At 43.3% G+C, this 23,366-nt stretch overlaps 1 protein-coding gene across 4 annotated transcripts in view; it reads left to right on the top strand.

Annotated features, from left to right (window-relative positions):
• The first annotated feature begins 2,158 nt into the window (after positions 1–2,158).
• tyk2 (tyrosine kinase 2) overlaps positions 2,159–23,366 on the top strand; it is a 39,053-nt gene continuing 17,845 nt past the window's right edge. Inside the window, exons 1-6 of one of the 4 annotated variants that reach the window (XM_004918815.4) lie at positions 2,159–2,275; positions 14,862–15,075; positions 15,981–16,104; positions 17,402–17,555; positions 18,939–19,102; positions 20,300–20,675. In XM_004918815.4, coding sequence (XP_004918872.1) covers positions 14,898–15,075; positions 15,981–16,104; positions 17,402–17,555; positions 18,939–19,102; positions 20,300–20,675 — 996 coding nt within the window. In that variant the 5' untranslated portion in view covers positions 2,159–2,275; positions 14,862–14,897. Of the gene's footprint in view, positions 2,276–12,366; positions 12,516–14,861; positions 15,076–15,980; positions 16,105–17,401; positions 17,556–18,938; positions 19,103–20,299; positions 20,676–23,366 lie in introns of those variants that run through there. The other 3 variants (XM_004918814.4, XM_002939674.5, XM_012953004.3) reach the window with 3 other exon arrangements.

Below are 23,366 nucleotides of genomic sequence, written 5' to 3'. Positions count from 1 at the left end.
TAGTAAATGTGCCCCTAAGTGTGAGGACACATGGAGCAACTAGTAGCTGCTACTTGTCGTGGCTACTAAAACAGACAATGCTGATCATTTACTGATAATTATCTCTTATACTGATAAAAAATCTCAGTATTGTCTATGGCAGGGGATTTTCTGGACTTTAGTAGCCATGAAAAAGTATCTGCTACTAGTAGCCCCATGTGTCTTCACCCTAAATCAGTGGCATAGAGCTCTACGGGGCAGGGAGCTCCATCCTCTTGTGTCTTTGACTCTTAACTTATTGCAACTGTATCTTTTATTTATCTGTATTTATTGTTATACTTTGTATCTATTATTATCTTAATAACCCCGTTTGTATTAATGTATTCTACTGTACAGCGCTGCGTACATAAGTAGCATTATAAATAAAGATATACATACATACATAGTAAGAGACACTAAGGGGCTGATTTATTAACATTCAAACTTAAGGTTTTGCTGAAATTCATGTTTTTTGTGCTAAAATTAATGAATTTGAGTTTCTGAGACTCGAATGTTCAAGATTTATTAAGTGAATATACAAATTTGACATCTAAAAGTCATATAGAAGTTAATGGTAGTTGTATGTTATTTCTTCAATTTGAGTTTTTGAATTGATAGAAAATAAAGAGTAGAATGTAATTTTGCTGGGTTCAAGCTTTTTTTCCCCCTGGTTTTACATTTTAGACATTCAAGTTTTTTTTAATAAATGATTCCACATTTAAGTTTGGTAATTTTTCAAGTTTTTTTTTTTTTTAAATTTGAAGATTCACAAATTTGAATCTTAAGGTCCCCATACACGGTAAGATCCGCTCGTTTGGCGAGATCGCCAAGCGAGCGGATCTTCCCCCAATATCCCCACCTACGGGTGGGCGATATGGGGAACTCGAAGTTAAAAAAAAAAATAATCCGATCGTTTGGCCCTGGGGCCAAACGACCGGATTATATAGGCGGCAATGTATCAGTCGGTTCGGGGACCGCATCAACGAGCCGATGCGGCCCCCGATCCGACTGAATCTTTTAACCTGGCCGATGGATATCTGGCCAATTTCAGGCCAGATATCGGTCGGCCAGTCCGCTCGTTTCTGCCCCTACACGGGCAGATAAGCTGCCGAGTCGGTCCAAGGGACTGATATCGGCAGCTATTATCGGCCCGTGTATGGGGGCCTTTAGGCTAATGCCAGACGAGGTGTAAGACGGATATTTCCAGCAAGCGGAAAAGACTAATCTCCCCGTGTGCCAGAGCCCTAAGGGCTCTGGCACACGGGGGAGATTAGTCGCCCGCGACTAAACTCCCTGTTCGCGGGCGACTAATCTCTCCGAGTTGCGCTGACCCGCCATCCCTCCGGCGAACATGTAAGTCGCCGGCGGGATGGCACACGCGGCAGCGCGATTTCCCGAAATCGCCGAAAAAGACTCACGATTTTCCGCTTGCTGGAAATCTCCGCCCTACGCCTCGTGTGGTATTAGCCTTAATAAATACACCCCTAAGGTTCATTTATAAACACAGGCAAATTTGCACCTGGACTGTAACCCATGGCAACCAATCAGATAATTGTGTTCAGTGTTTAACCCACAGCTGGTTAAGAGATATCTAATCACTGATTAGGTTACTGGTTAGGCGCAAATTGCCCAGTGACCCCCACCAGGGGTCATTTATTAACACTGGGCAAATTTGTACTTTTATCAGTGAATTGCTTGTTTTTAGTCAGCTGCAGACAGAGCAAAGGTTAAGATTTGGTTGCCATGGGTTACTGCCCTGGTTTCACAAATATATATATGGGCGACACAGAGAACAGCTTCCATCACAGCACAGCAATTTCAAATAAACAACAGAAGTTTTCACTTTTTGGCTAAAACGTTGCTACATACTGTAGGCTGCGTTGCCTGCCGGGAAGCCATTCACCCCAGGACTACAATAACACTGTACTGTTTCTCACAGGATTTCCACACACCAAAGGCCACACATGCAAACATCACGCCTCAAGCCAGACTACGCTCCATAAACAACGTAGGTAAAAAAAAACAACACTTCCTGTATTGGTCATGTGCTCATAGACCTGGGCAAGCCCCCTCCTGGCTGCAGCCAATAGCAGTGGTGGCGAATGCCTTTATTGGCCAATAAGCGATTTACGACTGCCGGAAGAAGGCGTTGTTAAAATCAGCCCCGCCCAAGTAGCGTCAGGTTTGCTTGTGCCATGACAGACGGAATAGTGGGGTACTCAGCGAAGTAGCACGACGGGTCATGTGACCGCGCAAGGTGAGTTTAGGGACCTAAACCTCCTAATTATCCCCGCCTTACTCATAATTAGCCACGCCTCTTCTTATTTATCACCCGTTGTCTTCCTAGTGACTCCTCTAATTGTTATTATGGCTTATTCTGACACTCTGCACTTATTGGCCGAGTCCCTCCTGTATGTGCATCAAGGTGTGACGGGCTTCTTATAAAATGACTGGGGCATCCGGGCAATCTGTTGCTTCTACTGGTGTATATATATTATTTTATAACTCAATTACCCTTTTGTTTATTTCCCACAATCCTTTTCTGGCTGGTAGCAGCCCGGTTAGTAGCTTATCAGAAATCACTGGGGCCCCTCACAACAAAATTTTCTGGGCCCCCATCCTCCCGTGCCCTGCCCCCCAATGGCCCCTCCCATCAGTACAAAGGACATGCAGACATTGGAAGCCAGGGCCCTTCAGCTCCCACCACCCCAAGCATCCTCCGGTCTCCCCTGCTCCCACCAGCATCCTCCAGCTCCCCCCCCCCAGCTCCCACCAGCATCCTCCAGCTCCCCCCCCAGCTCCCACCAGCATCCTCCAGCTCCCCCCCCCAGCTCCCACCAGCATCCTCCAGCTCCCCCCAACATCCTCCAGCTCCCCATCAGCATCCTCCATCTCCCCAGCTCCCACCAGCATCCTCCAGCTCTCCCCTCTTGATATGTGCCCCGGCTCCCCCCTGCATCTGCACAGCTCCCCCCCAGCGTACTCCTGAGGCTCCCCCCCCAGCATCCTCCAGCTCCACCACAAGCGAATTCCCCCAGCCCCCCCCCCCCACGGCTTTCTCCAGCATCCTCCTGCTCCCCCACAAACGACTTCCTCCGGCCTCCCTGCAGCTTCCTCCGGCATCCTCCAGCTCCCCCCGCAGTGTCCTTCCTCTGACTCCCCTGCATCCATCCTGCTGCAACCAATCAAATTTCCCACTGGCCACCAATGACAGGGCCCGTAGTTCTTTAAAGAGGGCCCGAGCTAAAAAAACTGTATCACGGCCGAGCCCCCTTTAAAGTGACGATCGTCCGGGCCCGGGACAACTGTCCCCCCTGTGCCCCCCTGATGGCGGCCCTGGGTTTGGGCTTGCCATGGCTAGACTGGTCCCTTTCTTGAACATAGGTGGCTGATTAGTAAGACAAATGCTTTAAGGTGGCCCAAAACCAGTGCAGGCAATATATGATTGACAGCTCAGATTTTTAATTACTATTACTTTACCTTTCCATTCAGCACTTCCTAAATATCACCTACATCGCAAATGCATAAGATATTGGGGTGATACAAAGCTTTGCCTTAATAACAGTAATTACAAAATGGTGCCGGCCTGCTAGCTGGGACTGTAAATTCCAAGACTGAAGGAAACAATAATAATAATGTATATAGTGTAAGTAAAGTTTATCTTGCTCAACTAACATGATAGAAAAGGATTTGGAATTATTTCTTAGGGTGACAGGTCCCCTTTAACCACTGTGAGTTATGGATACTACAAATAGCCCAAATCAGACCCTCATTGTTACCAAAATGTCAACTCCCCCTCTAAAAAAGGCATCTGAGCTTGGCTCCTAATGCGTGTGTGTGCATATACCTTTAAATATCACTGTAACCATTATACCCCTCTGCCTGCAGAGCTGACAGAACAAGGGCTTTGTGCCATGGACTTGTATGATCTTCTTGTATATCCTGTATTTATAGTCAATTACTAATGGTGGGGGGCTGGGACATTCTTCTCTGCAGGTGGAAAAAATACCAATGTGCAAATGTGAATTTTCGGTCGGGAGTCCTCACTGTGTGCACATTGAAAGGTGGAAGCCATTCATGCCATTATTTATTACCCCGGGGCAGATCAGCATGGATTGGTGTTTTAACTGCCAATAGGAAATTCCCTTAGAATAAGGACTAATAGAACTCTCAACCCTATTGGTTGTGTAACCAGGAGGAATAATAGATGAAAGTGTGCAGTATTCCATTTGTATTTCCATCTTACTGTGCCTTGGCTACATGTGGACTGTGAGGCATTCTAGGTAATCTGTTATGTACTTATTCTTGAAGGACAACCAAACTCAAACTCAATTTCTCTCTAGGGGCCTCTCCCCATCCCCAGCAAAGAAACATGGCATGGCTCTTCTGCCACATACCGCTCTTGAAAATGTAGAGTTGACCAGTGGGACTGGAGGATACATTGACTGACTCTGCTGTCAAGTAGACCAGATACACTTTGGCCCATGGCAAAAGTACTGGTTGTAGAATAGGACCTGTGCCCTTTCCTTCTTGTATGGCTAGGGGCCATTCTTCTCAAAAGCTGGCACTGTGATGAGACCGACCAGCTAGGGTTGCCACCCAGCTAGTATTTTACCGCCCTTGATATGCCCCAATTTTACCTTTTTTTCCCCCTTGATCCTCTGCATCACTCCTCCTCCGCATCACTCATCCTCCATCGGCCCCTGTGTCATAGCTCTGCCCCTTTTATGTCACTGTCCTACCCCCTTTTGTGCCCCCCCCCCCCCCCCCGCAGGCCAGTACAAATTTAGAAAGGTGGCAACCCCTTCTATTTATGAACTAGATGGTACAGTGGGGCGGAGGGCTCATAAGACCTGCATGCAAGGGGAATTGTGTGGCAACCCTTTTCAGGGGTTCAGATCTAGGAAAGGTTATTGTTCCCACAGGATTCTGGAAGCTGGGGTTCATCAGAAGCTAGGCAGCTGTATATTGGGCATCTGAGAAACAGCTAAACAATGGTTTAAAAGCTTAGAATAGTTTAAACTCTAGTTTATAGTAGTGCTGGGCGGTATACCGGTAAAAACCGATCACCGGTTTTTTTTTTGAAACCGATATGAATTTTCTACATACCGGTGTGCTGAATACTTCCGGGTGCGCACGTGACGTCAGCGCGCACGTGACGTCAGCGCGCACACTCTACAAAAGCGCCATCGCTAGGACGCATTCAGAGTCGGATACCAATGTGAGCTGTCGGGGGGTGCCTGGCCAGTAATTATATTTTATGTGAAGGGGATGGGGTTGTGTTTGGGGGGGATGGGGTTGTGTTTGGGGGGGGTGGGGTGGGGGGTTATATTTATGTGAAGGGGATGGGGGGGTGTTTGGGGTGGGTGGGTTATACTTATGTGAAGGGGATGGGGTTGTGTTTGGGGGGGGTGGGATGGGGTGGGGTGGGGGGTTATATTTATGTGAAGGGGATGGGGGGGTGTTTGGGGTGGGGTGGGGTGGGGGGGGGGTGTGTGCGGGTGTGTGCGGATGGGGGGGTGTTTGGGGTGGGGGGGTGCGTGCGGATGGGGGGGTGTTTGGGGTGGGGGGGGTGCGTGCGGATGGGGGGGTGGGGGGGTAGTGTGCGGATGGGGGGGTGCGTGCGGATGGGGGGGTGGGGGGGCTGCGTGCGGATGGGGGGGTGTTTGGGGTGGCGGGGGGGGTGCGGGTGGCGGGTGTTTGGGGTGGTCACCTAATCATGCATGGGGAAAAAAAAATACCGTCAAATACCGTGATACCGATATAATTTTGAAAAATACCGTGATATAAATTTTTGGTCATACCGCCCAGCACTAGTTTATAGGTGAGAGAATGGGCAGAAACAGCCACAAAACCTGCTTGTAACCGATGGTGATCTGGGGTGAGGACCCTAATGTCTGTATAAAAGCCTCAGAACCATCAGGGGTCCGTAAAATGGGTGTGTCCAGCTTTGACCCACAGTGGATGTGCCAGGGTATCAGATGCAGGAACAGCCAGTGCTGTGGCCATAACCTGTACTAACCTTTGTACTAGTTATTTGTAACAAATTGCGGCAACTAATTGCCCTGTCTGTCTTTGCCCTAACAAGGGCAACTGTTGCCCTAAAGCAGCATTTAGAGTAGGGTGACCAGATTACTTTGAAAATTCAGGGACACTTCTAGAAAATCCAGCTGGCAGGGCTGAACTGATTGCAGTTTAATTTAAATACAATCAGTGCTGTCCTGCAACATGTATTTATTAGACGTGGCCCTGAATTTTCAAGTCATCTAGTCATCCTAACTAAGGGGCTTATTGATTATATTTATTTATAATTTACAGTGTGAAAGCCAACATCACTGGTGATGTTGTTAGCAATGGTTAATGGTCACCTACAAGTTAGAAAACAAAAGCAATGATTGGTTGATATTGACAACATCAACAGCGATGTTGGCTGCATTAGACACCATAATAAATATGCCTTTTAGAGTAACCTTAGAATACACACAGGGCAGGACTGGAGTTTGGTTGGGGCCAGGGCCCTCAGCAGCAGCAACGATGCAAAATAAATTTTTAAAAAACACGGAATATCAGTTACATTTGCAAACTTACCACCTTGCTCCTGCATAAATCCTTCCATTTTTAGTCTATAAACAACAGGACCTATTAGGATGAAGACACACGGAGCTACTAGTAGCAGCTACTTGTCACGGATACAGTGCTGATCATTTACTGATAACTGTCTCTATGTGTTTTAGCAGAGGCAATTCTCAGTATTGCCTATTGTCTACTAAGTTTCTCAGTGTGTCTTCACCCTTAAGGCCCCCATACACGTGCCGATAGTAGATGCCGATATTGGTCCCTTGGGCTGATTCGGCAGCTAATCGGCCCGTGTATGGGCACTTCCGACGGGCCTTCCCGACCGATATCTGGCCTGAAATCAGCCAGATATCGATCGGGCAGGTTAAAAAATGTAGTCGGATCGGGCACTGCATCGGCTCATTGATGCGGTCCCCGGACCGACTTTACCTATGCCCGTCATTATAATTTGGCCCTGGGGCCAAACGATCAAATTACCCTGCATTCTCCCGATATCGCCCACCCGTAGGTGGGGTGGGGGATCTGCCAGTGTATGGGGACCTTTAGGCCCACCCTGCTTTACCCTAGGCATACCCAATTATGCACTGCCGTTAGCTCAGTATATTAGCCTTATATTTATCTGTACAGGTATGGGACCTGTTATCCAGAATGCTCGGGACCTGGGGTTTTCTGGATAAGGGATCTTTCTGTAATTTGGATCTCCATAACCTAAGTCTCCTAAAAATAATTTAAATATTGAATAAACCCAATAGGCTTGTTTTGCCTCCAATATGGATTAATTATATCTTAGTTGGGATCAAGTACAGGTACTGTTTTATTATTACAGAGAAAAGGGAATCATTTAACCATTAAATAAACCCAATAGGGCTGTTCTGCCCCCAATAAGGGGTAATTATATCTTAGTTGGGATCAAGTACAGGTACTGTTTTATAATTACAGAGAAAAGGGAATCATTTAACCATGAAATAAACCCAATAGGGCTGTTCTGCCCCCAATAAGGGGTAATTATATCTTAGTTGGGATCAAGTACAGGTACTGTTTTATTATTACAGAGAAAGGGGAATCATTTAACCATTAAATAAACCCAATAGGGCTGTTCTGCCCCCAATAAGGGGTAATTATATCTTAGTTGGGATCAAGTACCGGTACTGTTTTATTATTACAGAGAAAAGGGAATCATTTAACCATGAAATAAACCCAATAGGGCTGTTCTGCCCCAATAAGGGGTAATTATATCTTAGTTGGGATCAAGTACAGGTACTGTTTTATTATTACAGAGAAAAGGGAATCATTTAACCATTAAATAAACCCAATAGGGCTGTTCTGCCCCAATAAGGGGTAATTATATCTTAGTTGGGATCAAGTACAATGTACTGTCTTATTATTACAGAGAAAAAGGAAATCAGTTTTAAAAATTAGAATTATTTGCTTATAATGGAGTCTATGGGAGACGGCCTTCCCGTAATTCAGAACTTTCTGAATAACGGGTTTCCATAAGGGATAAGGGATCCCATACCTGTGTAACGTTTCCCAAATGAATGTATTCTATTGCTGTAGCTCAGAGAGGGGGTACAACAACATGTATTTATTATATGAATACAATTCCACAGATAAAAGGGATGGAGCATCTGTAGGCTTTAAGAACTGGGCATGATTTGTGGGTTTCCCCTTTAAATAGAATATTAGCTTCGTTATGCAAATAATCTCTGGGTGGGTGCTGCAGAAGTGTTTCGACTGTACTTTTGCTCATAAGCCTTATTCATCACTAATGCTGTGCTCTTACTGTCAGTGTGTATCGCTTCCTAAAGATCTCTATGCTGATTAATAGTTCTGATTAAAGCGAAAAAATACCCATTTCTATCTTATCTGTAATACAGATACACATGAACAAGACATGAATGACTTCTAATTATCTAATTGTACTTGTCATTGGTTATTTTGGCAGATTATTGTGTCAGTGATGTGACTTGTGATGCAAAGCACATTGAAACCTGTGTAATAAGACAAATATGTCACCCCTGTAGCTTGGGAGTTCCCTGACCTTCAGCTATGAGTCTTTATGTGACCACAGAACTCCTCAGTCACTTTTTCTTTACATTTACATGTAGTAAATTTAGTATGAAATATTTCTTCTACATATTTAGAGTGAGAGATGCATTGTCCCTTATAATACATGAGTGATACTCAGAGTTCCCTGTATAACTCAGCCTGCAGCCTTGTGCCTTTATATGGGCACAGAACCCCTCAGTGACTGCTAATATCCTTATCATTTACAGTAGGGGGTACATTATCCCTTATAATACATGAGTGATACTCAGAGTTCCCTGTATAACTCAGCCTGCAGCCTTGTGCCTTTATATGGGCACAGAACCCCTCAGTGACTGCTAATATCCTTATCATTTACAGTAGGGGGTACATTATCCCTTATAATACATGAGTGATACTCAGAGTTCCCTGTATAACTCAGCCTGCAGCCTTGTGCCTTTATATGGGCACAGAACCCCTCAGTGACTTCTAATATCCTTATAATTTACAGTAGGGGGTACATTATCCCTTATAATGTTGTGAGGGTGCCATTGATCGTACCTTTCCTTCTCCTTTAATGCATTACTGATACTAGGGATGCAATGAATCCTAGCCGGAATCCAAGTGGCCTGTCTGAACCAAATCAAGAACCCTTGTGACTTTAGAGTACGTGGTTACGGAATGTGATTATTTGATTTCCCGGGATTGTGCTAATTTGCATATGTAAATAACGATTTGTCATTCTGTACTGCCTTTGCCAGGGTAGAACATGAGGTGGTGCTTCTGTTGCCATATTGGTGTTAAACTGGTAATATGACAAGGAAAATAAAAACTATGTTGATTGCAAAAGTGGAACCTGAGCAATATTACATGAAGTACAGGTATGGGATTCGTTATCCAGAAACCCATTATCCAGAAAGTTTCAAAGGAAGCTCCCATAGACTCCATTATAAGCAATAATTCTAATTTTTAAAAATGATTCCCTTTTCTCTGTAAAAATAAAACAGTACTTGTACTTGATCCCAACTAAGATATAATTACCCCTTATTGGGGGCAGAACAGTCCTATTGGGTTTATTTAATGGTTAAATGATTCCCTTTTCTCTGTAATAATAAAACAGTACCTGTACTTGATCCCAACTAAGATATAATTACCCCTTATTGGGGGCAGAACAGCCCTATTGGGTTTATTTAATGGTTAAATGATTCCCTTTTCTCTGTAATAATAAAACAGTACCTGTACTTGATCCCAACTAAGATATAATTACCCCTTATTGGGGCAGAACAGCCCTATTGGGTTTATTTAATGGTTAAATGATTCCCTTTGATTTTTAGCAGACTTAAGTTATGGAGATCCAAATTATGGAAAGATCGCTTATCCGGAAAACCTCAGGTCCTGAGCATTCTGGATAAAAGGTCCCGTACCTCTCTTTAGTAACTTCCATTATCTGCTTGTGTCTCTCTGCACCCCCTGCTTATTCATACCATCCCCTCCTGTTACCATACACTGCATATAATCGGGCCTGAGATCACAGCTCCCCTACCTCTGCCTCTGCCTCATTCTGTTAAACCGGCCCCTATCTTATCTTCGTTTCCTGAATGTTTTATTCTGAAATATTGTTTCTTAGAAACACGTCACCTTCAGCATCTTGCACCCCTGAATAGCATTACCATGTGCTCCATTGGCTGGAACTGCCTGTATAGCTGCTTCTCTGTGCCCCAAGGGGAAGGCAAATAAACCATTATTCATCTGCTTTGCGCAGTTAGACGTTATTAATCACTCCATACAACTTCATTTGGGAATGAATGATTCGGTTGGATAGGAGTTTAAATAAAATGGTCTTGGTAAATCTAAAGCTGAGTGGTAACCTTCCCTAGCTCTGCTTAGTAAATAATCTGCTTACCCTAAAATGAACTTTTAGTAGGATGTAGAGAGCTGTATTCTATTGTGTAGTTAGACTTCATTTTCTATAGGTTGAACCTACTATATAACAACCTAAGACTGCTCTTCTGAGCACTTTTGCAATTCTTATAATTTCTCAGAAACTCACCTTGCTGTTTTGTCCAGGCAAAAGTAAAGATGGCCATTCACCTTAAAGGGGTAGTTAAGTTAACTTTTAGAATGTTATAGAATAGCCAATTCTAAGCAACTTTTCAATTGGTCTTCATTTTCTATATTTTACAATTATTTAATTATTTGCCTTTTTTCTTCTGCCTCTTTCCAGCTTTCAAATGGGGGTCACTGACCCCAACAATCAAAACACTATTGCCCTGTGAACAATTTTATTGTTATTGTTACTTTTTATTACTTTTCTTTTTATTCAGCCCCTCAACTATTCCTATATCTGTCACTCTCTCAAACCACTTCCTGGTTACTAAGGTAAATTAGACCCTAGCAACCAGATAACTTCTGAAATTACAAATCGGAGAGCTGCGGAACAAAAAGTAAAATTAATGAAAAAAACTACCAGTAATAAAAAAATGAAGACCAATTGCAAATTGTCTGAGAATAGCACTCTCTATATCATACTAAAAGTTAACTCAAAGGTGAGCAACCCCTTTAACATCAACTTATTTGTGATCTTCTGATTCATTCAATTGCCCCAAAACAATCAAATTATGACAAATGGTATAGAAGCCGTGCAACCAAGGATTGCATCAATGAGTCTATGCGTTCTCCAATTCGACGGGAGAATCAAACTTGCCCAAACCACACCTGACTAATTATCGTCCGCTTATTGATCATGAGGATCTCATATATGGGCAGCTAAGCTGCTGCATCAGACTAAAGGGCTCCAATCGGCAGCTTAAATCAGCCCCTCTATGGCCACTGTTACTGATGCTGGAAGTGTCTTTTGATGCTTCTGGTTCCTATGGCAACACTGGACCAAAATACACCCATAACTTAAATGGTTTGTTTTATTACTTGTAATTATTTAGCTTTTTGTTTAGCAGCTCTCCAGTTTGGAATTTCAGCAGCTATCTGGTTGTTAGGACCAAAATTACCCTAGCAACCAGGCAATGGTTTGACTAAGAGGCTGGAATATGAATAGGAGAGTGCTTGAATAGACAGATAAGTAATAATAACAACAACTAACAATAACCTCCTGGTGAAAGCCTGAAAGAGTCAGAAGAGAAAAGCAAATAATTAAAAAAAGAAAATAACTAATAAAAAATTAAGACCAATTGAAAAGTTGTTGAGAACTGGCCATGGCTATGGATGATGGGCTGCTGACAGCAGAACAGTAAAGGCAAACAGAACAGCAGGTGGCGCTGTTTCGATTTCATTACATCAGTTGCGTAAAACCCACTAATATCTGGAAAACTAAAAAAAAAAATAAGGAAGTCTGAAAAGAAATTAAAAAATGAAAATAACAATTGCAATAAAATGAAACCTTGCTGTTGTTCGGTTATTTGGATTCCAAGGCCTCCCCCCCAGCAAGGAAGTAGTATTTTCACTCCCAGGTTGGAAATAAGCAGATAGCATTGCCAATAATGAAAAAAAAAACCATACAAAATAAATAATGAAGACCAGTTGAATAGCTGAATGGAATAAGCTTGCCTATTACTAAAAGTTCATTTAACAGTTAACTTCCCCTTTATGTACTGACACAGGGGTTGTGTGCAGACTGAGCTTACAGATGTTTCATTGGTAAGAGAGGGGAAGTTCTATTGTGTTTGAGATTGGTTTCTAGAGAAAGAACTCAATACGCACTCATTGTAGCCCGAGTGGAGGAAGTGGCTGCTAGTAGTCTCTCTGACTCCTAGGCTGATGCTCTACATGAACTGTGTCTGATGAGAAGGCTACTAAGTGTGTACTGAGAAGTGCATGGTGTGTCTAAGGGAAGTGGTTAGCCGGATTGTATCGCGCTCAGATGGAAAATTACGAGGTGGAAAGTAAGTAAATGTTACCTTTGCTTTAACAATAATTTGGTGAGAGAAGATGCTTCAAGGGAATAGACCTATTAAAAAAAGCTTGTGAGGCTACATTGTTTCAGGAGTCAGAACCAGTAGTGTAGCAAAAATAAGCAGTAAGACAGATACTGCTTTCAATTGCCCTTTCACTTCAAAACCAATGAAAATGTGCATTCATTGTTGCTTAGAATTATACGTTCTTTCGAAAATGGATGCAGATCCCCTAACGTGGTGCAGGAGAGTATGTGCTAGATGTAAGGGAGGATTTATGCATTGGGAGTATATATACAGAGGTGTAACAAAAACTGCTGGGGGGCTCAGGGGTGTAGGGGGCTTTTTGTGATTAGGTAGATGGTCAATTTCAGTATAACAATGGCATTATCATTAACTTCTTAATGATATTAATGAAAATTCAGTAATAAAAGACTTTTCACTCTCTGATAAATATACTCCATAGTACTGAAAACAATATGCAATGACGTCTAGTACAGTAGAATTTTTCTGGGGGGTGGGGGGAGAGTTGCTTGATATGTGATTTGTGAATATGAATTCAGATGATCGTCTTCTTTCTTTTTCTTTCATGGCAGTCCTGCCCTGCTTTATGGCTGAGATTCTAGCTATCTGTATAACAGAGCATTCTGTCACAGTGGCACAGATCCTATCTGATCCCCCCATTGTAAGCAGCAGTCCTGCCCTGCTTTATGGCTGAGATTCTAGCTCTCTGTATAACAGAGCATTCTGTCACAGTGGCACAGATCCTATCTGATCCCCCCATTGTAAGCAGCAGTCCTGCCCTGCTTTATGGCTGAGATTCTAGCTCTCTGTATAACAGAGCATTCTGTCACAGTGGCACAGATCCTATCTGATCCCCCCATTGTAAGCAGCAGCCCTGCCCTGCTTTATGGCTGAGATTCTAGCTATCTGTATAACAGAGCATTCTGTCACAGTGGCACAGATCCTATCTGATCCCCCCATTGTAAGCAGCAGTCCTGCCCTGCTTTATGGCTGAGATTCTAGCTCTCTGTATAACAGAGCATTCTGTCACAGTGGCACAGATCCTATCTGATCTCCCCCATTGTAAGCAGCAGTCCTGCCCTGCTTTATGGCTGAGATTCTAGCTATCTGTATAACAGAGCATTCTGTCACAGTGGCACAGATCCTATCTGATCCCCCCATTGTAAGCAGCAGTCCTGCCCTGCTTTATGGCTGAGATTCTAGCTATCTGTATAACAGAGCATTCTGTCACAGTGGCACAGATCCTATCTGATCTCCCCATTGTAAGCAGCAGTCCTGCCCTGATTTATGGCCGAAATTCTGTCAAATAGAAGTGTGCCATAGAATCTGGCATAGATTCTATCTCTGTAAATGTTTTTAGAATTCATTTTTGGGATTTTTGCAGATCATGCCCTGAGGGGGGGGCAGCCATTCAAAGAAGAAAAGGCACAGGTTACCTAGCAGATAACAGATAGGTGTTGTAGAATATAATGGAGCTTTATCTGTTATCTGCTATGTAACCTGTGCCTTTTCTTCTCTGAATGGCTGCCCCCGGGGCTACACATCAGCTTTGGTTATATGACCTATAGTAGTGTTTCTGAGGCAAACACACAACTTTTAACAGTGCAGGGCAACAATATATTATATTGCAATAACTTTTATACACTATCCTTTTATTAAGTTACTGTTCCTTTAAGGTAGTGGCACCTGGTGGGATACATTTAAGCATTTTACCACCTGCCCGTTTCCAGCTTAGAGGGTGAGGGGCAAAGCATTTCCATTTAGACTTCCTCGGTAATTGTGACCCTGCTGGCGCACCAACTGGTCAGGTGATTTCCATTTGGAATTTCATCCTGGTTGCAAAATGCCTTAACCCTTAAAGGCCTGTGTGTGGGTCAGATTTATTCCAGCCAGAGGGATCTAAACGGCTTCTATAGACCATCTTCCCATCCCATTGGTACTGTTCTGCTGATGTCTCATGTCCACACGTGTCGCAGAGGCTTCGCCTGCAACTCCCCCATTACCGCAATCCTGATTGGCTGCAGGGGCTGCACCTCCCTCTGTCTTTGCTTGTGAGTGGCTCATTCAGGCTGTCAGCTGAACAAGTTAGTCAGAATTTCTATTGCCCCTTTAACCCCAGCATCCTTATGGCTGAATAAGAATGCTGGGATATTTTTATTATCAGTATTGGGGAAAGTGCAGGCCAGGTATCGTGCTGCTGTATACTCAGTGTATATGCCTGGTTTCATGGTGTGACTGTCTGTATAGTTGGCTTTATATGTATTGGCTGATAGGTAAATCCCCACATTCCTTATATTGAGTGTTTGTTCCCAGCAGGAAGCTAAGCGCTGGTCCCTCCCCCTCCCAGAGATGGCTCTTTGTCAGTGTGCCGTGAAACACAGTGAGTCAGACATGGACGGCTGCAGCTTCACCCCGGCCGGGCTCAGAGTCTTTCTCTATTGGAGCAATGGCAAGGAGCACTATGTCACGTATAGCCAGGGAGAGATCACGGCCGAGGATGTCTGCATCCACATATCAGAGAGGCTTGGTAAGTAACGGATAGAAGGGCTTGCTGGGGCATGTCATTCCCACTGCAAGAGATGGAGTCTGCCCCTCCCACTGCAGGGTGATACAGTGACACAGACAGGAGGGGGCTATGGGACACGGAGTCTGTCCCTCCCACTGCAGGGTGATACAGTGACACAGACAGGAGGGGGCTATGGGACATGGAGTCTGCCCCTCCCACTGCAGGGTGATACAGTGACACAGACAGGAGGGGGCTATGGGACACTGAGTCTGCCCCTCCCACTGCAGGGTGATACAGTGACACAGACAGGAGGGGGGCTATGGGACATGGAGTCTGTCCCTCCCACTGCAGGGTGATACAGTGACACAGACAGGAGGGGGCTATGGGACACGGAGTCTGTCCCTCCCACTGCAGGGTGATACAGTGACACAGACAGGAGGGGGCTATGGGACATGGAGTCTGTCCCTCCTACTGCAGGGTGATACAGTGACACAGACAGGAGGGGGCTATGGGACACGGAGTCTGTCCCTCCCACTGCAGGGTGATACAGTGACACAGACAGGAGGGGGCTATGGGACACGGAGTCTGCCCCTCCCACTGCAGGGTGATACAGTGACACAGACAGGAGGGGGCTATGAGACATGGAGTCTGTCCCTCCCACTGCAGGGTGATACAGTGACACAGACAGGAGGGGGCTATGAGACACGGAGTCTGCCCCTCCCACTGCAGGGTGATACAGTCAATGTAAGAGATTCCAGGGCATTTATTATAGTAGAATTAATGGTTTAGGACAGGAACCAAAAAAGCAATAAATATGGCAGCATTCTAGAAATACCAAGCTGGATTTAGTACATCTATGCATGTATGATATACAGCAGTTTGAAAAGAGAATGTATTTAACTGAGAATATTTTGTTTTTGTTTAAGGGATCACACCTCTTTGTTACACATTTTTTGCTCTTTATGATGTGCATGGAAAATACTGGTATCCTCCCGACCATGTGTTTACTGTCACAAAGGATATGAAACTGTTTCTCCATTTTCGCATGAGGTGAGAGGATTTAATTTCCTTGAGGTGCCTGTAACTCCTTTTGTTACATAAAACCCCTCTCTATAACTCCTCCTATTGCTCCATATAACCCCTCCCTATAACTCCTCCTATTGCTCCATATAACCCCTCCCTATAACTCCTTCTATTGCTCCATATAACCCTCTCTATAACTCCTCCTATTGCTCCATATAACCCCTCCCTATAACTCCTCTTATTGCTCCATATAACCCCTCTCTATAACTCCTCCTATTGCTCCATATAACCCCTCCCTATAACTCCTCCTATTGCTCCATATAACCCCTCTCTATAACTCCTCCTATTGCTCCATATAACCCCTCCCTATAACTCCTATTGCTCCATATAACCCCTCCTATTGCTCCATATAACCCCTCCCTATAACTCCTCCTATTGCTCCATATAGCCCTTCCCTATAACTCCTCCTATTGCTCCATATAACCCTCCCTAAACTCCTCCTATTGCTCCATATAACCCCTCCCTATAACTCCTCCTATTGCTCCATATAACCCCTCCCAATAACTCCTCCTATTGCTCCATATAACCCTCCCTATAACTCCTCCTATTGCTCCCTATAACTCCTCCTATTGCTCCCTATAACTCCTCCCTATAACTCCTCCTATTGCTCCATATAACCCTCCCTATAACTCCTCCTATTGCTCCATATAACCCCTCCCTATAACTCCTCCTATTGCTCCATATAACCCTCCCTATAACTCCTCCTATTACTCCATATAACCCCTCCCTATAACTCCTCCTATTACTCCATATAACCCCTCCCTATAACTCCTCCTATTGCTCCATATAACCCCTCCCTCTTACTCCTCCTATTGCTCCATATAACCCCTTCCTATAACTCCTCCTATTGCTCCATATAACCCCTCCCTATAACTCCTCCTATTGCTCCATATAACCCCTCCATATAACTCCTCCTATTGCTCCATATAACCCCTCCCTCTTACTCCTCCTATTGCTCCATATAACCCCTCCCTCTTACTCCTCCTATTGCTCCATATAACCCCTTCCTATAACTCCTCCTATTGCTCCATATAACCCCTCCCTATAACTCCTCCTATTGCTCCATATAACCCCTCCATATAACTCCTCCTATTGCTCCATATAACCCCTCCCTCTTACTCCTCCTATTGCTCCATATAACCCCTCCCTCTTACTCCTCCTATTGCTCCTTTATTTCGTCTCTCTATCACTAACTCTTATTCTCTCCTATTGCCCTGTAAAATCCCAGGTATAAGTACATTTATATTTTCCTTTTGCTTTGCAGGTACTATTTCAGGAACTGGCATGGTATGAATGAGAAGGAGCCTGTTGTTTTTCGCAATGTTCCAAAGAGCAGAGATGGCAGTGAGGACAGGAGCCGCATTGAGCAGGCAGGAGCTATCCTGGATTTGGCTTCTTTTGAATACCTTTTTGAACAGGTAATAACAGGTGCTTTGTTAAGCTGTGAGTTACTAATTCGTCTGTCCAGATATTACTTGGAAAATGGTATTTTAATTATAAGGTTTTGGAATAGAAAGTAATGTATCTGATGGATAGGGCCTAGTGTATCAGCCTAAGGGCACAGGAGCTAAATAACAATAAGAATCCATGTTTCTTAGTGTTCGCTGTATCCTCAAATTCTCTTTTGGTTCCTGTTCTTTCTTAGTGGCTCTGGGTTTCTGTATTTAGTTACTGTCTTAAGGTGGCCATACACTGTAAGATCTGTGCATTTGGCAAGTTCGCCAAGCAAGTAGGTCTTCTCCTGATATGCCCATTTACTGGTTGGCGATATAGGGCTTTTTCGATCATTTGGCACTGAGGCCAAACAATTGAATTTAAACGGTGGGCATAGGCACCATTGGTTCGGGGACCACATCAAAGAGCCGATAAGGTCCTCAATCTGACATTTGGAAATGGGAAGGGAGCAAGATAGCAGTTCCCGGTAGATTAGTTATGTGCAGGCCTTCCGCAACAGCGGGTTGGGGCCATCAACTCAACATCAAAAGCAAGTCGCGGCCGCAACCTAACTGAGCCCCACTACTGGGTCTGGCAGCATCTCTTTATTAGCACGTGCCTGCCCCCTCAGTGATGTTATAGGACGAGCAGGCTAGGGTCAATAAATAGATGCAAAGCCGCAAGCTGGTGCGGGTGGAGAAGGGACAGGTTAGGGTTGGGTGCGGGTCGACAAATAGTTAACCCACACATCACTACAGTAGATATCAGAATAGCACTGAATAGTAAGAAATCCAAGTCTGGCTTGGGACTCCTCCAGTTACATGGGAGTAGGAGAAACAATAGGTTAGCTGAAAGCAGTTCTAATGTGTAGCGCTGGCTGAAAGCTCAGACTCAGGCACACTTTACTGCTGCGCTGCAAGTTGGAGTGATACCCCCCACCCTCACCCCCAGCAGCCGATCAGCAGAACAATGGGAAGGGAGCAAGATAGCAGCTCCCAGTAGGTATCAGAATAGCACTCAATAGTAAGAAATCCAAGTCCGGCTTGGGACTCCTCCAGTTACATGGGAGTAGGAGAAACAATAGGTTAGCTGAAAGCAGTTCTAATGTGTAGCGCTGGCTGAAAGCTCAGACTCAGGCACAATGCACTGAGATGGCGCCTACACACCAATATTACAGCTACAAATACATTTGTTGGTTCAAGAATAAAAGTTTAAATGGCAGAGGGAATTATTTGCTATGTAACAGTGTCATTTAGAAATAAAAAGTACCCCATAAAAATCATGACAGAATCCCTTTAAATTGGGATGGTGGCCATGGGTGAGTGAGTGGCACGCTTACGAATGATCCCCTTTGCTCTTTACTACAGGGAAAGTTTGACTTTGTGAATGATGTGGTGTCCCTGAAGGATTTCTCGATGGAGCAGGATATCCACAGATTTAAGAACGAGAGTCTTGGCATGGCCGTGCTTCACTTGTCTCATATCGCCATAAAGAAGAAAGTGTCTCTGGAAGAGGTGGCAAAGCAAATTAGGTACAAAGCTTTATATGTTCCATTGGGGAGCCTGGCCCTTTAAAAGTGGGCTTTAGCAATTTTGCAATTGGTCTATATTATTTATTCTTTATAGTTTATGAGTTATCTGCCTTCCTTCTCTATCCTTTTCCAGCTTTTAAATGGGGGTCACTGACCCCAGCAGGCCTTTATTTTTTTGAGGCTACAATTTTATTGTTATAGTTACTTTTTATTATTTATCTTCCTATTCAGTCCCTCTGTACAATAATTTTCCAAAGGGCTCTAAAGTCTCTTTCAATAGGTGGTTACGCCTGTAACTAAACTTGGAGTGCAGCCCCGGACATTCTAGGACAATCTGCTTTTTTTTTTTTTTTTCTATTTTGTGCAGTTATTGATTTATTGGGCTCTTTGTTTTCAGCAGCTCTTGCAATCTGCAGTGTAAACCTTTTTTCTGGTTTTTCGGGTCCCACATACCAGTTAGTGGTTTAAATGGCAGAATGATGGATAGGAAAGGAACTGATTATATAAAGGAAAAATATCACTGGGGGTTAATCTTGTTTGTTAGTCACTTTAAGCAAAATAGCTACCCGTTTGCCCTGTGCCTCCTGTGAAACATCCAACAAGCCAGGGGTATCCATTTTCAGTGTAAAAATAATACTGGGTAAAATAGACAGACTGTGCAAAATAAAAACATATTTGTAATATAGTTAGGCAAAAATGTAATCTATTAAGGCTGCAGTGGGTAGATGTCTAACATAATAGCCAGAGCTCTACTTCCTGCTTTCAGCTCTCTAACCTCATAATTAGTCAGTTACTTTAGGGGGGGGGCACATGGGACATGGGAACAGTTCAGTTAGTTTGTGAGCACTCAGGTCAGATTCAAATGCAAACTAACTGAATAGTTGTGTCCCATATGCCCCCCTCAAGTCACTGATTGGTTCTTGACTGCTAACAGCTTAGAGAGCTGAAAGCAGGAAGTAGAGTTCTGGCTATTATGTTAGACATCTGCTCACTTCAGCCTTTATAGATTACATTTCTGCCCAACTAATTAACCCCAAAATGTTTTATTTTTACACTGAGCTGCTCCATTAATGGGCAGCATGGCCATTTTTCTTCTGCTCCCTGTGTTTTTTGCATAGGCTTGAACTGGGTGCATTCGGAGTTCACACGAACTTCCCTTTTAATTTGGCTACAGTGTTTTTTTTTTAATCTTAACAGCTTCAAGGAGTGCATCCCAAAGTCATTCTGCCGCCAAATCCAGCAGAACAATTACCTCACCAAATTCCGCATGAAGAATGTGTTCAAGAAATTCGTCCGCCGTTTCCACCTTCATACCGTAAGCCCCGGAAAGCTGAACGAGGAAGACATCATGTACAAGTACTTGTCAACCTTGGAGAACTTGGCACCTCGCTTAGGCTGCGAGGTTTTCAAGGCATTGTCATTGGAACTGCCAGCCGAGGGAGAGAAGCTGCCATTTTACTTAAACGGGGGCTACATGGAACATACAGACACTGTGAACAGGGAACCAACCAGCACTCATCAGGTTATGGTGAGCGGGATGGAAGGAATCCAATACAGAATCAGCAAAGAGGAGGTAGGTGTAGTGTGTATAATGAATACTAAAGGCTGATGGGAGATTTGTTCCTTTCTCCCACAGTACCCAAACCCCACTGGCTACTAGTACTACATGCTGCAGTAAGGAGACTGAAGGGCCTGATTTTCAGTACACAGAGGCCCAAACAGCCCCCCATAGGCCCAATAAATAGTGAGTGTCTATGGCACCTTACAGCAGCCCCTCTGGCATTTGCCTGATCCCACAGATTGCCAGTCTGGGCCTGATTTTCAGTACACAGAGGCCCAAACAGCCCCCCCATAGGCCCAACAAATAGTGAGTGTCTATGGCATCTTACAGCAGCCCCTCTGGCATTTGCCTGAACCCACAGATTGCCAGTCTGGGTCTGCCTGGAATTCTTTAATGTATGTAGCCGAGGGAAACTGTTGCTAAAATAAAAATATAATATAGGATTCATCTCGTTAAATTATGATGTTTCTAAATATAATCAATTGAAAATTCTGTATTGTTTCTGAGATAAGATGGTTAATCTTCATGCAAGAGTCCGATTTTGATTGGCAGTTAGGTCAGTACACTGGGGCTGCTCCCTTTGCTGAGACAATGTATTAGTGCTAAGTAATCGACTCTGACACAAAGCTGCATGTAGAGAGACAGATTGCTGATAGGGGGAGAGAGAGAAGAGGAATTTAATTCAGAAAGGAACAATATTTTGAACTGATTATATTTAGAAAAAAACATATTACATTTTCATTTTCTGAGGTACTTCTCATTATATATGTTTCAGTAGCTATCTGGTTGCTATGGTCAAAATTACCTTAGCAACCAGGGAGTGGTTTGAATGAGAGACTGGTATATATGAATAGGAGAGGACCTGAATAGAAAGCTAAGGAATGAAAAGTAACGATAACCATAAAACTGTAGCCTCACAGGGCACCCCCTTTAAAAAATATTCCAGTTTATGCATCTTACCACAAATCTAAAAAAGAAAGGGAAACAATTAAAGCTATTAATAATCAGGCAGAAAATTCATTTTGAAACTATGAACTTTGCAGTAAATGTTTTAAAGCAGGAATAGGTTTAGAAAAAGGAAACACACTTAGCGAAACTAGAAAATGAGGAATTTGTTCTAAATAAAGTTAGAGAAACCCCAAAATGTTCAGTGTTCAGTGCGGAAAACATTGGCTGACTGAAATGGTGATGCATTGGTTACTGGGGAAGCAGAGAGGGCAGATGTAAGGTTTCCTCAGTATATGTAATAGAACAACTACTGTCAGTGTGTTTGCATTGGAGTAGTATATGTATCGGTCCCATTAACCAGAAAGTTCAGAATTACGGAAAGGCCATCTCCCATAGACTCCATTTTAATCAAATAATTCACATTTTTTAAAATTGTTTCCTTTTTCTCTGTAATAATAAAACAGTACCTGTACTTGATCCCAACTAAGATATAATTACCCCTTATTGGGGGCAGAACAGCCCTATTGGGTTTATTTAATGGTTAAATGATTCCCTTTTCTCTGTAATAATAAAACAGTACCTGTACTTGATCCCAACTAAGATATAATTACCCCTTATTGGGGGCAGAACAGCCCTATTGGGTTTATTTCATGGTTAAATGATTCCCTTTTCTCTGTAATAATAAAACAGTACCTGTACTTGATCCCAACTAAGATATAATTACCCCTTATTGGGGGCAGAACAGCCCTATTGGGTTTATTTAATGGTTAAATGATTCCCTTTTCTCTGTAATAATAAAACAGTACCTGTACTTGATCCCAACTAAGATATAATTACCCCTTATTGGGGGCAGAACAGCCCTATTGGGTTTATTTAATGGTTAAATGATTCCCTTTTCTCTGTAATAATAAAACAGTACCTGTACTTGATCCCAACTAAGATATAATTACCCCTTATTGGGGGCAGAACAGCCCTATTGGGTTTATTTAATGGTTAAATGATTCCCTTTTCTCTGTAATAATAAAACGGTACCTGTACTTGATCCCAACTAAGATATAATTACCCCTTATTGGGGTAGAACAGTCCTATTGGGTTTATTTAATGGTTAAATGATTCCCTTTTCTCTGTAATAATAAAACAGTACCTGTACTTGATCCCAACTAAGATTTAATTACCCCTTATTGGGGGCAGAACAGCCCTATTGGGTTTATTTCATGGTTAAATGATTCCCTTTTCTCTGTAATAATAAAACAGTACCTGTACTTGATCCCAACTAAGATTTAATTACCCCTTATTGGGGGCAGAACAGCCCTATTGGGTTTATTTCATGGTTAAATGATTCCCTTTTCTCTGTAATAATAAAACAGTACCTGTACTTGATCCCAACTAAGATATAATTACCCCTTATTGGGGCAGAACAGTCCTATTGGGTTTATTTAATGGTTAAATGATTCCCTTTTCTCTGTAATAATAAAACAGTACCTGTACTTGATCCCAACTAAGATATAATTACCCCTTATTGGGGGCAGAACAGCCCTATTGGGTTTATTTAATGGTTAAATGATTCCCATTTCTCTGTAATAATAAAACAGTACCTGTACTTGATCCCAACTAAGATATAATTACCCCTTATTGGGGGCAGAACAGCCCTATTGGGTTTATTTAATGGTTAAATGATTCCCTTTTCTCTGTAATAATAAAACAGTACCTGTACTTGATCCCAACTAAGATATAATTACCCCTTATTGGAGCCAC

The sequence above is a fragment of the Xenopus tropicalis genome, chromosome 3 (assembly GCF_000004195.4).
Source record: "Xenopus tropicalis strain Nigerian chromosome 3, UCB_Xtro_10.0, whole genome shotgun sequence".
In the NCBI taxonomy this organism is placed as follows: Eukaryota; Metazoa; Chordata; class Amphibia; order Anura; family Pipidae; genus Xenopus; species Xenopus tropicalis.
Note: the sequence above shows the minus strand (reverse complement) of the source record. Positions and strands in the feature narration are given on the sequence as shown.